The 14,689-nt window shown below is 44.8% G+C and overlaps 1 protein-coding gene across 1 annotated transcript in view; it reads left to right on the top strand.

Annotated features, from left to right (window-relative positions):
• The window catches only part of LOC139366592 (DEAD-box helicase 41), a 45,158-nt gene extending 30,580 nt beyond the window's left edge, over positions 1-14,578 (top strand). The window contains exons 13-17 of the mRNA XM_071104268.1: positions 7,901-7,997; positions 8,279-8,428; positions 11,045-11,116; positions 11,909-12,019; positions 13,957-14,578. Coding sequence (XP_070960369.1) covers positions 7,901-7,997; positions 8,279-8,428; positions 11,045-11,116; positions 11,909-12,019; positions 13,957-14,093 — 567 coding nt within the window. The 3' untranslated portion in view covers positions 14,094-14,578. The remainder of the gene's footprint in view (positions 1-7,900; positions 7,998-8,278; positions 8,429-11,044; positions 11,117-11,908; positions 12,020-13,956) is intronic.
• The last annotated feature ends 111 nt before the right edge of the window (positions 14,579-14,689 follow it).

Genomic DNA, 14,689 nt, shown 5'->3' with positions numbered 1-14,689 from the left:
TCTAAAGGTAGAGGTCAACCACAGTACTAACTAAAGGTAGAGGTCAACCACAGTACTCTCTAAAGGTAGAGGTCAACCACAGTACTCTCTAAAGGTAGAGGTCAACCACAGTACTCTCTAAAGGTAGAGGTCAACCACAGTACTCTCTAAAGGTAGAGGTCAACCACAGTACTCTCTAAAGGTAGAGGTCAACCACAGTACTCTCTAAAGGTAGAGGTCAACCACAGTACTCTCTAAAGGTAGAGGTCAACCACAGTACTCTCTAAAGGTAGAGGTCAACCACAGTACTCTCTAAAGGTAGAGGTCAACCACAGTACTCTCTAAAGGTAGAGGTCAACCACAGTACTCTCTAAAGGTAGAGGTCAACCACAGTACTCTCTAAAGGTAGAGGTCAACCACAGTACTCTCTAAAGGTAGAGGTCAACCACAGTACTCTCTAAAGGTAGAGGTCAACCACAGTACTAACTAAAGGTAGAGGTCAACCACAGTACTATCTAAAGGTAGAGGTCAACCACAGTACTATCTAAAGGTAGAGGTCAACCACAGTACTAACTAAAGGTAGAGGTCAACCACAGTACTCTCTAAAGGTAGAGGTCAACCACAGTACTCTCTAAAGGTAGAGGTCAACCACAGTACTATCTAAAGGTAGAGGTCAACCACAGTACTATCTAAAGGTAGAGGTCAACCACAGTACTATCTAAAGGTAGAGGTCAACCACAGTACCAACCACAGTCTAAAAGGTAGAGGTCAACCACAGTACTCATCTAAAGGTAGAGGTCAACCACAGTACTAACTAAAGGTAGAGGTCAACCACAGTACTCTCTAAAGGTAGAGGTCAACCACAGTACTCTCTAAAGGTAGAGGTCAACCACAGTACTCTCTAAAGGTAGAGGTCTAAAGGTAGAGGTCAACCACAGTACTCTCTAAAGGTAGAGGTCAACCACAGTACTATCTAAAGGTAGAGGTCAACCACAGTACTCATCTAAAGGTAGAGGTCAACCACAGTACTATCTAAAGGTAGAGGTCAACCACAGTACTAACTAAAGGTAGAGGTCAACCACAGTACTATCTAAAGGTAGAGGTCAACCACAGTACTCTCTAAAGGTAGAGGTCAACCACAGTACTCTCTAAAGGTAGAGGTCAACCACAGTACTCTCTAAAGGTAGAGGTCAACCACAGTACTCTCTAAAGGTAGAGGTCAACCACAGTACTCTCTAAAGGTAGAGGTCAACCACAGTACTCTCTAAAGGTAGAGGTCAACCACAGTACTATCTAAAGGTAGAGGTCAACCACAGTACTCTCTAAAGGTAGAGGTCAACCACAGTACTCTCTAAAGGTAGAGGTCAACCACAGTAAAGGTAGAGGTCAACCACAGTACTCTCTAAAGGTAGAGGTCAACCACAGTACTCTCTAAAGGTAGAGGTCAACCACAGTACTCTCTAAAGGTAGAGGTCAACCACAGTACTCTATCTAAAGGTAGAGGTCAACCACAGTACTATCTAAAGGTAGAGGTCAACCACAGTACTATCTAAAGGTAGAGGTCAACCACAGTTCTATCTAAAGGTAGAGGTCAACCACAGTACTATCTAAAGGTAGAGGTCAACCACAGTACTCTCTAAAGGTAGAGGTCAACCACAGTTCTATCTAAAGGTAGAGGTCAACCACAGTATTAACTAAAGGTAGAGGTCAACCACAGTACTCTCTAACGGTAGAGGTCAACCACAGTACTCTCTAAAGGTAGAGGTCAACCACAGTACTCTCTAAAGGTAGAGGTCAACCACAGTACTATCTAAAGGTAGAGGTCAACCACAGTACTAACTAAAGGTAGAGGTCAACCACAGTACTAACTAAAGGTAGAGGTCAACCACAGTACTATCTAAAGGTAGAGGTCAACCACAGTACCATCTAAAGGTAGAGGTCAACCACAGTACCAACTAAAGGTAGAGGTCAACCACAGTACTAACTAAAGGTAGAGGTCAACCACAGTACTCTCTAAAGGTAGAGGTCAACCACAGTACTCTCTAAAGGTAGAGGTCAACCACAGTACTCTCTAAAGGTAGAGGTCAACCACAGTACTCTCTAAAGGTAGAGGTCAACCACAGTACTCTCTAAAGGTAGAGGTCAACCACAGTACTCTCTAAAGGTAGAGGTCAACCACAGTACTCTCTAAAGGTAGAGGTCAACCACAGTACTCTCTAAAGGTAGAGGTCAACCCCAGTACTCTCTAAAGGTAGAGGTCAACCCCAGTACTCTCTAAAGGTAGAGGTCAACCACAGTACTAACTAAAGGTAGAGGTCAACCACAGTACTCTCTAAAGGTAGAGGTCAACCACAGTACTCTCTAAAGGTAGAGGTCAACCACAGTACTCTCTAAAGGTAGAGGTCAACCACAGTACTCTCTAAAGGTAGAGGTCAACCACAGTACTATCTAAAGGTAGAGGTCAACCACAGTACTCTCTAAAGGTAGAGGTCAACCACAGTACTCTCTAAAGTAGAGGTCAACCACAGTACTAACTAAAGGTAGAGGTCAACCACAGTACTATCTAAAGGTAGAGGTCAACCACAGTACTATCTAAAGGTAGAGGTCAACCACAGTACTAACTAAAGGTAGAGGTCAACCACAGTACTAACTAAAGGTAGAGGTCAACCACAGTACTCTCTAAAGGTAGAGGTCAACCACAGTACTCTCTAAAGGTAGAGGTCAACCACAGTTCTATCTAAAGGTAGAGGTCAACCACAGTACTATCTAAAGGTAGAGGTCAACCACAGTACCATCTAAAGGTAGAGGTCAACCACAGTACTAACTAAAGGTAGAGGTCAACCACAGTACTCTCTAAAGGTAGAGGTCAACCACAGTACTCTCTAAAGGTAGAGGTCAACCACAGTACTCTCTAAAGGTAGAGGTCAACCACAGTACTCTCTAAAGGTAGAGGTCAACCACAGTACTCTCTAAAGGTAGAGGTCAACCACAGTACTCTCTAAAGGTAGAGGTCAACCACAGTACTCTCTAAAGGTAGAGGTCAACCACAGTACTATCTAAAGGTAGAGGTCAACCACAGTACTCTCTAAAGGTAGAGGTCAACCACAGTACTCTCTAAAGGTAGAGGTCAACCACAGTACTCTCTAAAGGTAGAGGTCAACCACAGTACTATCTAAAGGTAGAGGTCAACCACAGTACTCTCTAAAGGTAGAGGTCAACCACAGTACTATCTAAAGGTAGAGGTCAACCACAGTACTCTCTAAAGGTAGAGGTCAACCACAGTACTCTCTAAAGGTAGAGGTCAACCACAGTTCTATCTAAAGGTAGAGGTCAACCACAGTACTATCTAAAGGTAGAGGTCAACCACAGTACTATCTAAAGGTAGAGGTCAACCACAGTACTATCTAAAGGTAGAGGTCAACCACAGTACTATCTAAAGGTAGAGGTCAACCACAGTACTCTCTAAAGGTAGAGGTCAACCACAGTTCTATCTAAAGGTAGAGGTCAACCACAGTATTAACTAAAGGTAGAGGTCAACCACAGTACTCTCTAAAGGTAGAGGTCAACCACAGTACTCTCTAAAGGTAGAGGTCAACCACAGTACTATCTAAAGGTAGAGGTCAACCACAGTACTATCTAAAGGTAGAGGTCAACCACAGTACTAACTAAAGGTAGAGGTCAACCACAGTACTAACTAAAGGTAGAGGTCAACCACAGTACTCTCTAAAGGTAGAGGTCAACCACAGTACCATCTAAAGGTAGAGGTCAACCACAGTACCATCTAAAGGTAGAGGTCAACCACAGTACCATCTAAAGGTAGAGGTCAACCACAGTACCATCTAAAGGTAGAGGTCAACCACAGTACTAACTAAAGGTAGAGGTCAACCACAGTACTCTCTAAAGGTAGAGGTCAACCACAGTACTCTCTAAAGGTAGAGGTCAACCACAGTACTCTCTAAAGGTAGAGGTCAACCACAGTACTCTCTAAAGGTAGAGGTCAACCACAGTACTCTCTAAAGGTAGAGGTCAACCACAGTACTCTCTAAAGGTAGAGGTCAACCACAGTACTATCTAAAGGTAGAGGTCAACCACAGTACTATCTAAAGGTAGAGGTCAACCACAGTACCATCTAAAGGTAGAGGTCAACCACAGTACCATCTAAAGGTAGAGGTCAACCACAGTACTATCTAAAGGTAGAGGTCAACCACAGTACTCTCTAAAGGTAGAGGTCAACCACAGTACTCTCTAAAGGTAGAGGTCAACCACAGTACTCTCTAAAGGTAGAGGTCAACCACAGTACTCTCTAAAGGTAGAGGTCAACCACAGTACTCTCTAAAGGTAGAGGTCAACCACAGTACTATCTAAAGGTAGAGGTCAACCACAGTACTCTCTAAAGGTAGAGGTCAACCACAGTACTCTCTAAAGGTAGAGGTCAACCACAGTACTATCTAAAGGTAGAGGTCAACCACAGTACTATCTAAAGGTAGAGGTCAACCACAGTACTCTCTAAAGGTAGAGGTCAACCACAGTTCTATCTAAAGGTAGAGGTCAACCACAGTACTCTCTAAAGGTAGAGGTCAACCACAGTTCTATCTAAAGGTAGAGGTCAACCACAGTACTATCTAAAGGTAGAGGTCAACCACAGTACTATCTAAAGGTAGAGGTCAACCACAGTACTATCTAAAGGTAGAGGTCAACCACAGTTCTATCTAAAGGTAGAGGTCAACCACAGTACTATCTAAAGGTAGAGGTCAACCACAGTACTCTCTAAAGGTAGAGGTCAACCACAGTTCTATCTAAAGGTAGAGGTCAACCACAGTATTAACTAAAGGTAGAGGTCAACCACAGTACTCTCTAAAGGTAGAGGTCAACCACAGTACTATCTAAAGGTAGAGGTCAACCACAGTACTAACTAAAGGTAGAGGTCAACCACAGTACTAACTAAAGGTAGAGGTCAACCACAGTACCATCTAAAGGTAGAGGTCAACCACAGTACCATCTAAAGGTAGAGGTCAACCACAGTACTAACTAAAGGTAGAGGTCAACCACAGTACTAACTAAAGGTAGAGGTCAACCACAGTACTCTCTAAAGGTAGAGGTCAACCACAGTACTCTCTAAAGGTAGAGGTCAACCACAGTACTCTCTAAGGGTAGAGGTCAACCACAGTACTCTCTAAAGGTAGAGGTATACCACAGTACTCTCTAAAGGTAGAGGTCAACCACAGTACTCTCTAAAGGTAGAGGTCAACCACAGTACTCTCTAAAGGTAGAGGTCAACCACAGTACTCTCTAAAGGTAGAGGTCAACCCCAGTACTCTCTAAAGGTAGAGGTCAACCCCAGTACTCTCTAAAGGTAGAGGTCAACCCCAGTACTAACTAAAGGTAGAGGTCAACCACAGTACTCTCTAAAGGTAGAGGTCAACCACAGTACTCTCTAAAGGTAGAGGTCAACCACAGTACTCTCTAAAGGTAGAGGTCAACCACAGTACTCTGTAGAGGTCAACCACAGTACTCTCTAAAGGTAGAGGTCAACCACAGTACTATCTAAAGGTAGAGGTCAACCACAGTACTCTCTAAAGGTAGAGGTCAACCACAGTTCTATCTAAAGGTAGAGGTCAACCACAGTACTATCTAAAGGTAGAGGTCAACCACAGTACTATCTAAAGGTAGAGGTCAACCACAGTTCTATCTAAAGGTAGAGGTCAACCACAGTACTATCTAAAGGTAGAGGTCAACCACAGTACTCTCTAAAGGTAGAGGTCAACCACAGTTCTATCTAAAGGTAGAGGTCAACCACAGTATTAACTAAAGGTAGAGGTCAACCACAGTACTCTCTAAAGGTAGAGGTCAACCACAGTACTCTCTAAAGGTAGAGGTCAACCACAGTACTATCTAAAGGTAGAGGTCAACCACAGTACTAACTAAAGGTAGAGGTCAACCACAGTACTAACTAAAGGTAGAGGTCAACCACAGTACCATCTAAAGGTAGAGGTCAACCACAGTACCATCTAAAGGTAGAGGTCAACCACAGTACTAACTAAAGGTAGAGGTCAACCACAGTACTAACTAAAGGTAGAGGTCAACCACAGTACTCTCTAAAGGTAGAGGTCAACCACAGTACTCTCTAAAGGTAGAGGTCAACCACAGTACTCTCTAAGGGTAGAGGTCAACCACAGTACTCTCTAAAGGTAGAGGTATACCACAGTACTCTCTAAAGGTAGAGGTCAACCACAGTACTCTCTAAAGGTAGAGGTCAACCACAGTACTCTCTAAAGGTAGAGGTCAACCACAGTACTCTCTAAAGGTAGAGGTCAACCACAGTACTAACTAAAGGTAGAGGTCAACCACAGTACTAACTAAAGGTAGAGGTCAACCACAGTACTAACTAAAGGTAGAGGTCAACCACAGTACTAACTAAAGGTAGAGGTCAACCCCAGTACTAACTAAAGGTAGAGGTCAACCCCAGTACTAACTAAAGGTAGAGGTCAACCCCAGTACTAACTAAAGGTAGAGGTCAACCCCAGTACTAACTAAAGGTAGAGGTCAACCCCAGTACTAACTAAAGGTAGAGGTCAACCACAGTACCCTCTAAAGGTAGAGGTCAACACAGTACTATCTAAAGGTAGAGGTCAACCACAGTACTAACTAAAGGTAGAGGTCAACCACAGTACCCTCTAAAGGTAGAGGTCAACCACAGTACTAACTAAAGGTAGAGGTCAACCACAGTACTGACTAAAGGTAGAGGTCAACCACAGTTCTCTCTAAAGGTAGAGGTCAACCACAGTACTGACTAAAGGTAGAGGTCAACCACAGTACTGACTAAAGGTAAAGGTCAACCACAGTACTAACTAAAGGTAGAGGTCAACCACAGTACTAACTAAAGGTAGAGGTCAACCACAGTACTGACTAAAGGTAGAGGTCAACCACAGTTCTCTCTAAAGGTAGAGGTCAACACAGTACTATCTAAAGGTAGAGGTCAACACAGTACTAACTAAAGGTAAAGAGGTCTGTACTGCCTGTTTGACCTTTAGTTAGTACTGCCCGTTTGACCTTTAGTTAGTACTGCCCTTTGACCTTTAGTTAGTACTGCCCGTTTGACCTTTAGTTAGTACTGCCCGTTTGACCTTTAGTTAGTACTGCCCGTTTGACCTTTAGTTAGTACTGCCCGTTTGACCTTTAGTTAGTACTGCCCGTTTGACCTTTAGTTAGTACTGCCCGTTTGACCTTTAGTTAGTACTGCCCGTTTGACCTTTAGTTCTGTTTCCTCTCTAGCCCAGGACAAGGCCATGTTAATATACTAAATGTGTGTGTTGTTTATTCAGAAGGTAAGATGGTAGTGTTGTTGTGTGTTTAATCAGATGGTAAGATGGTAGTGTTGTTGTGTGTTTATTCAGAAGGTAAGATGGTAGTGTTGTTGTGTGTTTAATCAGATGGTAAGATGGTAGTGTTGTTGTGTGTTTAATCAGATGGTAAGATGGTAGTGTTGTTGTGTGTTTAATCAGATGGTAAGATGGTAGTGTTGTTGTGTGTTTAATCAGATGGTAAGATGGTAGTGTTGTTGTCTGTTTAATCAGATGGTAAGATGGTAGTGTTGTTGTGTGTTTAATCAGAAGGTAAGATGGTAGTGTTGTTCTCTGTCACCCAGGTGTTGTTTAATCAGATGGTAAGATGGTAGTGTTGTTGTCTGTTTAATCAGATGGTAAGATGGTAGTGTTGTTGTTTAATCAGATGGTAGTGTTGTTGTGTGTTTAATCAGAAGGTAAGATGGTAGTGTTGTTCTCTGTCACCCAGGTGTTGTTGTTTAATCAGATGGTAGTGTTGTGTGTTTAATCAGATGGTAGTGTTGTTGTTTAATCAGATGGTAGTGTTGTTGTGTGTTTAATCAGATGGTAAGATGGTAGTGTTGTTCTCTGTCACCCAGGTGTTGATGTTTGCTGAGAAGAAAGCAGACGTGGACGCCATTCATGAATATCTCCTGCTGAAAGGAGTGGAGGCTGTGGCTATCCACGGAGGAAAAGGTAAGATCACTAACCCCCCCCCTTAGTTTTCCTACCTCAACCACCCTGCCCTTAACATGTGCCCTAGTGCTGAAAGGACTGGAGGCTGTGGCTATCCACGGAGGAGAAGGTAAGATCACCAACCCCCCCCTTAGTTTTCCTACCTCAACCACCCTGCCCTTAACATGTGCCCTAGTGCTAAAGGGAGTGGAGGAAATGGTAAGATTAAAACCCCTTCTCTTCCTGCTGGGACTACCTAAATAGGGGTGCTATTTCATTCCCACTCTGCTATGTGTTTCCAGACCAGGAGGAGCGTACCAAGGCCATCGAGGCCTTTAAGGAAGGGAAGAAGGATGTGTTGGTGGCTACTGATGTTGCGTCTAAAGGTCTGGACTTCCCTGCTATACAGCACGTGGTCAACTATGATATGCCAGAGGAGATAGAGAACTATGGTAAGACTTTACATCTCAATTAATCAACTGTTTTTTTACATGACATTTTGGTCATTTAGCAGAACAATGTTTGGTCTAGAGAGAGTAACCTGGTCTAGAGAGAGAGTAACCTGGTCTAGAGAGAGAGTAACCTGGTCTAGAGAGAGAGTAACCTGGTCTAGAGAGAGTAACCTGGCCTAGAGAGAGAGTAACCTGGTCTAGAGAGAGAGTAACCTGGTCTAGAGAGAGAGTAACCTGGCCTAGAGAGAGTAACCTGGTCTAGAGAGAGAGTAACCTGGCCTAGAGAGAGTAACCTGGTCTAGAGAGAGAGTAACCTGGCCTAGAGAGAGTAACCTGGTCTAGAGAGAGAGTAACCTGGCCTAGAGAGAGAGTAACCTGGCCTAGAGAGAGAGTAACCTGGCCTAGAGAGAGAGTAACCTGGCCTAGAGAGAGAGTAACCTGGCCTAGAGAGAGAGTAACCTGGCCTAGAGAGAGTAACCTGGCCTAGAGAGAGAGTAACCTGGCCTAGAGAGAGAGTAACCTGGCCTAGAGAGAGAGTAACCTGGCCTAGAGAGAGAGTAACCTGGCCTAGAGAGAGTAACCTGGCCTAGAGAGAGTAACCTGGTCTAGAGAGAGAGTAACCTGGTCTAGAGAGAGAGTAACCTGGTCTAGAGAGAGAGTAACCTGGTCTAGAGAGAGAGTAACCTGGTCTAGAGAGAGTAACCTGGCCTAGAGAGAGTGTAACCTGGCCTAGAGAGAGAGTAACCTGGCCTAGAGAGAGAGTAACCTGGCCTAGAGAGAGAGTAACCTGGCCTAGAGAGAGAGTAACCTGGCCTAGAGAGAGAGTAACCTGGCCTAGAGAGAGAGTAACCTGGCCTAGAGAGAGAGTAACCTGGTCTAGAGAGAGAGTAACCTGGTCTAGAGAGAGAGTAACCTGGTCTAGAGAGAGTAACCTGGTCTAGAGAGAGAGTAACCTGGTCTAGAGAGAGAGTAACCTGGTCTAGAGAGAGAGTAACCTGGTCTAGAGAGAGAGTAACCTGGTCTAGAGAGAGAGTAACCTGGTCTAGAGAGAGAGTAACCTGGTCTAGAGAGAGAGTAACCTGGTCTAGAGAGAGAGTAACCTGGTCTAGAGAGAGAGTAACCTGGCCTAGAGAGAGTAACCTGGCCTAGAGGGAGAGTAACCTGGCCTAGAGGGAGAGTAACCTGGCCTAGAGGGAGAGTAACCTGGCCTAGAGGGAGAGTAACCTGGCCTAGAGGGAGAGTAACCTGGCCTAGAGGGAGAGTAACCTGGCCTGGCCTAGAGGGAGAGTAACCTGGCCTGGCCTAGAGGGAGAGTAACCTGGCCTGGCCTAGAGGGAGAGTAACCTGGCCTAGAGGGAGAGTAACCTGGCCTAGAGGGAGAGTAACCTGGCCTAGAGGGAGAGTAACCTGGCCTAGAGGGAGAGTAACCTGGCCTAGAGGGAGAGTAACCTGGCCTAGAGGGAGAGTAACCTGGCCTAGAGGGAGAGTAACCTGGCCTAGAGGGAGAGTAACCTGGCCTAGAGGGAGAGTAACCTGGCCTGGCCTAGAGGGAGAGTAACCTGGCCTGGCCTAGAGGGAGAGTAACCTGGCCTGGCCTAGGGAGAGTAACCTGGCCTGGCCTAGAGGGAGAGTAACCTGGCCTGGCCTAGAGGGAGAGTAACCTGGCCTAGAGGGAGAGTAACCTGGCCTAGAGGGAGAGTAACCTGGCCTAGAGAGAGAGTAACCTGGCCTAGAGGGAGAGTAACCTGGCCTAGAGGGAGAGTAACCTGGCCTGGCCTAGATGGAGAGTAACCTGGCCTAGAGGGAGAGTAACCTGGCCTAGAGAGAGAGAGTAACCTGGCCTAGAGAGAGAGAGTAACCTGGCCTAGAGAGAGAGAGTAACCTGGCCTAGAGGGAGAGTAACCTGGCCTAGAGGGAGAGTAACCTGGCCTGGCCTAGATGGAGAGTAACCTGGCCTAGAGGGAGAGTAACCTGGCCTAGAGAGAGAGAGTAACCTGGCCTAGAGAGAGAGAGTAACCTGGCCTAGAGAGAGAGAGTAACCTGGCCTAGAGAGAGAGAGTAACCTGGCCTAGAGGGAGAGTAACCTGGCCTAGAGGGAGAGTAACCTGGCCTAGAGGGAGAGTAACCTGGCCTAGAGGGAGAGTAACCTGGCCTAGAGGGAGAGTAACCTGGCCTAGAGGGAGAGTAACCTGGCCTAGAGGGAGAGTAACCTGGCCTAGAGGGAGAGTGACCTGGCCTAGAGGGAGAGTGACCTGGCCTAGAGGGAGAGTGACCTGGCCTAGAGGGAGAGTGACCTGGCCTAGAAGGAGAGTAACCTGGCCTGGCCTAGATGGAGAGTAACCTGGCCTAGAGGGAGAGTAACCTGGCCTAGAGGGAGAGTAACCTGGCCTAGAGAGAGAGAGTAACCTGGCCTAGAGGTAGAGTAACCTGGCCTAGAGAGAGAGAGTAACCTGGCCTAGAGGGAGAGTACATGTTACCCCGTTTCTTCTCATGTTAATCTGCTCATATCTCCCCTCAAGTGCACGTTATTGGTACCCCTAAATCTCATCTATTCCCTCTCTATAATCAGACTCATCCACCTACGGACTAAAAAAACAGTGTTGTTGTGTGTTCCAGTCCACAGGATTGGTCGAACCGGTCGATCAGGGAAGACTGGGATCGCCACCACTTTCATCAACAAAGGCTGTGGTAAGAAACAAGCCACCACCTGATTCCTCAACATTTAGCCATCATGTTGGTTTCCGTTGCATGTTGTGGGGTCTGTATCCATGGCTGTTGAATCATGTTGTGGGGTCTGTATCCATGGCTGTTGAATCATGTTGTGGGGTCTGTATCCATGGCTGTTGAATCATGTTCTGGGGTCTGTATCCATGGCTGTTGAATCATGTTGTGGGGTCTGTATCCATGGCTGTTGAATCATGTTCTGGGGTCTGTATCCATGGTTGTTGAATCATGTTGTGGGGTCTGTATCCATGGCTGTCGAATCATGTTGTGGGGTCTGTATCCATGGCTGTTGAATCATGTTGTGGGGTCTGTATCCATGGCTGTTGAATCATGTTGTGGGGTCTGTATCCATGGCTGTTGAATCATGTTGTGGGGTCTGTATCCATGGCTGTCGAATCATGTTGTGGGGTCTGTATCCATGGCTGTTGAATCATGTTGTGGGGTCTGTATCCATGGCTGTCGAATCATGTTGTGGGGTCTGTATCCATGGCTGTTGAATCATGTTGTGGGGTCTGTATCCATGGCTGTTGAATCAGATGCCCCTTAAAACAGATCTGGAGAGAAAACACCTGTCTAATGCCCTGGGTTGTAATTCCATTAAGATACTTAATTAACAGATTTTTTTTTTTTTTTAACACAATAATTTGCAACAGAAAATAAAAATGATGCTTGGATAAGTCCAGGTAGTTCCTCGCTATTGCAGTCCTTTTCTTTTGGTTCTTATTGTTCCCAACCCTGAAATCGTCCCTCCTGTAGATGAGTCGGTGCTGATGGATCTGAAGGCCCTGCTGATAGAAGCCAAGCAGAAGGTTCCTCCTGTTCTACAGGTCCTACAGACAGGAGACGAGACCATGCTGGATATCGGAGGTAACGCGCACAATCCTGGTCTCTTTCTGCTACTTACCCTCCCTCCTTCCTTTCTCTCTCTATATATATATATATATATAGATATGTATATACACACACGCACATATATACAGTTGAAGTCAGAAGTCTACATACACCTCAGCCAAATACATTTAAACTCAGTTTTTCACAATTTCTGACATTTAATCCTAGTAAAGATTCCCTGTCTTGGGTCAGTTAGGATCACCACTTTATTTTAAGAATGTGAAATGTCAGAATAATAGTTGAGAGAATGATTTATTTCAGCTTTTATTTCTTTCATCACATTCCCAGTGGGTCAGAAGTTTACATACACTCAATTAGTATTTGGTAGCATTGCCTTAAAATTGATTAACTTGGGTCAAACGTTTCGGGTAGCCTTCCACAAGCTTCCCACAATAAGTTGGGTGAATTTTGGCCCATTCCTCCTGACAGAGCTGGTGTAACTGAGTCAGGTTTGTAGGCCTCCTTGCTAGCACACGCTTTTTCAGTTCTGCCCACACATGTTCTATAAGATTTAGGTTAGGGCTTTGTGATGACCACTCCAATACATTGACTTTGTTGTCCTTAAGCCATTTTTGCCACAACTTTGGAAGTATGATTGAGATCATTGTCCATTTGGAAGACACATTTGCAACCAAGCTTTCACTTCCTGACTGATGTCTTGAGATGTTGCTTCAATATATCCACATAATTTTCCTGCCTCATGATGCCATCTATTTTGTGAAGTGCACCAGTCCCTCCTACAGCAAAGCACCCCCACAACATGAAGCTGCCACCCCCGTGCTTCACGGTTGGGATGGTGTTCTTCGGCTTGCAAGCCTCCTCCAAGTATAACGATGGTCATTATGGCCAACAGTTCTATTTTTGTTTCATCAGACCAGAGGACATTTCTCCAAAAATATCTATCTTTGTCCCCAAGTGCAGTTGCAAACCGTAGTCTGGCTTTTTTATGGCGGTTTTGGAGCAGTGGCTTCTTCCTTGCTGAGCAGCCTTTCAGGTTATGTCGATATAGGACTCGTTTTACTGTGGATATAGATACTTTTGTACCTGTTTCCTCCAGCATCTTCACAAGGTCCTTTGCTGTTGTTCTGGGATTGATTTGCACTTTTAACACCACAGTACGTTCATCTCTAGGAGACAGAACCCGTCTCCTTTCTGAACGGTATGACGGCTGCGTGGTCCCATGGTGTTTATACTTGCATACTATTGTTTATACAGATGACTGTGGTACCTTCAGGTGTTTGGAAATTGCTCCCAAGGATGAACCAGACTTGTGGAGGTCTACAATTTTTTTCTGAGATCTTGTCTGATTTCTTTTGATTTTCCCATGATGTCACGCAAAGAGGCACTGAGTTTGAAATACATCCACGGGTACACTTCCAATTGACTCAAATGATGTCATTTAGCCTATCAGAAGCTTCTAAAGCCATGACATCATTTTCTGGAATTTTCCAAGCTGTTTAAAGACAGAAAACTTAGTGTATGAAAACTTCTGACCCACTGGAATTGTGATACAGTGAACTATAAGTGAAATAATCTGTCTGTAAACAATTGATTGCGAAATTCCTTGTGTCATGCACAAAGTAGATGTCCTAACCGACTTGCCAAAACTATAGTTTGTTAAACAAGAAATATGTGGAGTGGTTGAAAAAACGAGTTTTAATGACTCCAACCTAAGTGCATGTAAACTTCCCACTTCAACTGTGTGTGTTTCTCTCTCTTTCTGTTGATATATTTCTATCGCTTCTGCTGCTTCTCTGTCACTCATTTCTCCTTTTCTATTCACAGAAGTTACTATTTAAAATGAAAAGCGTATTGCTGTAACTATGATTTTAGTAGCCCAAGATGTCTGCCATCTCTTGGTTCTTCCCCCCCATTCTAACCTACCTGTTGTTTTTCTTACTACTGTTCCCCAGGAGAGAGAGGCTGTACATTCTGCGGTGGTCTTGGTCATCGTATCACAGACTGTCCCAAACTGGAGGCCATGCAGACCAAACAGGTCACCAATATCGGACGGAAAGACTACCTGGCACACAGCTCCATGGACTTCTGAATGTACCTCACGGAATACTGTCACCTACTCAATGCTGTGCCTGGTTTGTTTTGCCAGGTACAATGGGGACCAATTGGGATAGTATGACATGGCTGTGTGAGACTGACATGGCTGTGTGAGACTGACAAGGCTGTGTGAGACTGACATGGCTGTGTGAGACTGACATGGCTGTGTGAGACTGACATGGCTGTGTGAGACTGACATGGCTGTGTGAGACTGACATGGCTGTGTGAGACTGACATGGCTGTGTGAGACTGACATGGCTGTGTGAGACTGACATGGCTGTGATGGCCTTGTTTCTCAGAGAATTGAGGAAGTAACATGTATTTGCTTTGTCTCCGGGACCGATAAGATAAAGACAGAATCGCTCTGTATGTATAAAAGGTTGAACTATCAACTCTCTTATTTCTCTTATCTGTTTTGTATTATACATGTAATTACATTTCTCTGCAACGTTAATAAATCAATTTTTACGATCCACATCAGGCTTTCCACGGGTGCTCAGTTTTTATGGAACGATTTAGTAACTTCTGACTGTAGAAATATGTGTTGAAATACCACGGTCTTCGATAGAATTACTCACAGAAAGGGAAGTG

The sequence above is a fragment of the Oncorhynchus clarkii genome, chromosome 14 (genome assembly GCF_045791955.1).
Source record: "Oncorhynchus clarkii lewisi isolate Uvic-CL-2024 chromosome 14, UVic_Ocla_1.0, whole genome shotgun sequence".
Classification (NCBI taxonomy): Eukaryota; Metazoa; Chordata; class Actinopteri; order Salmoniformes; family Salmonidae; genus Oncorhynchus; species Oncorhynchus clarkii.
Note: the sequence above shows the minus strand (reverse complement) of the source record. Positions and strands in the feature narration are given on the sequence as shown.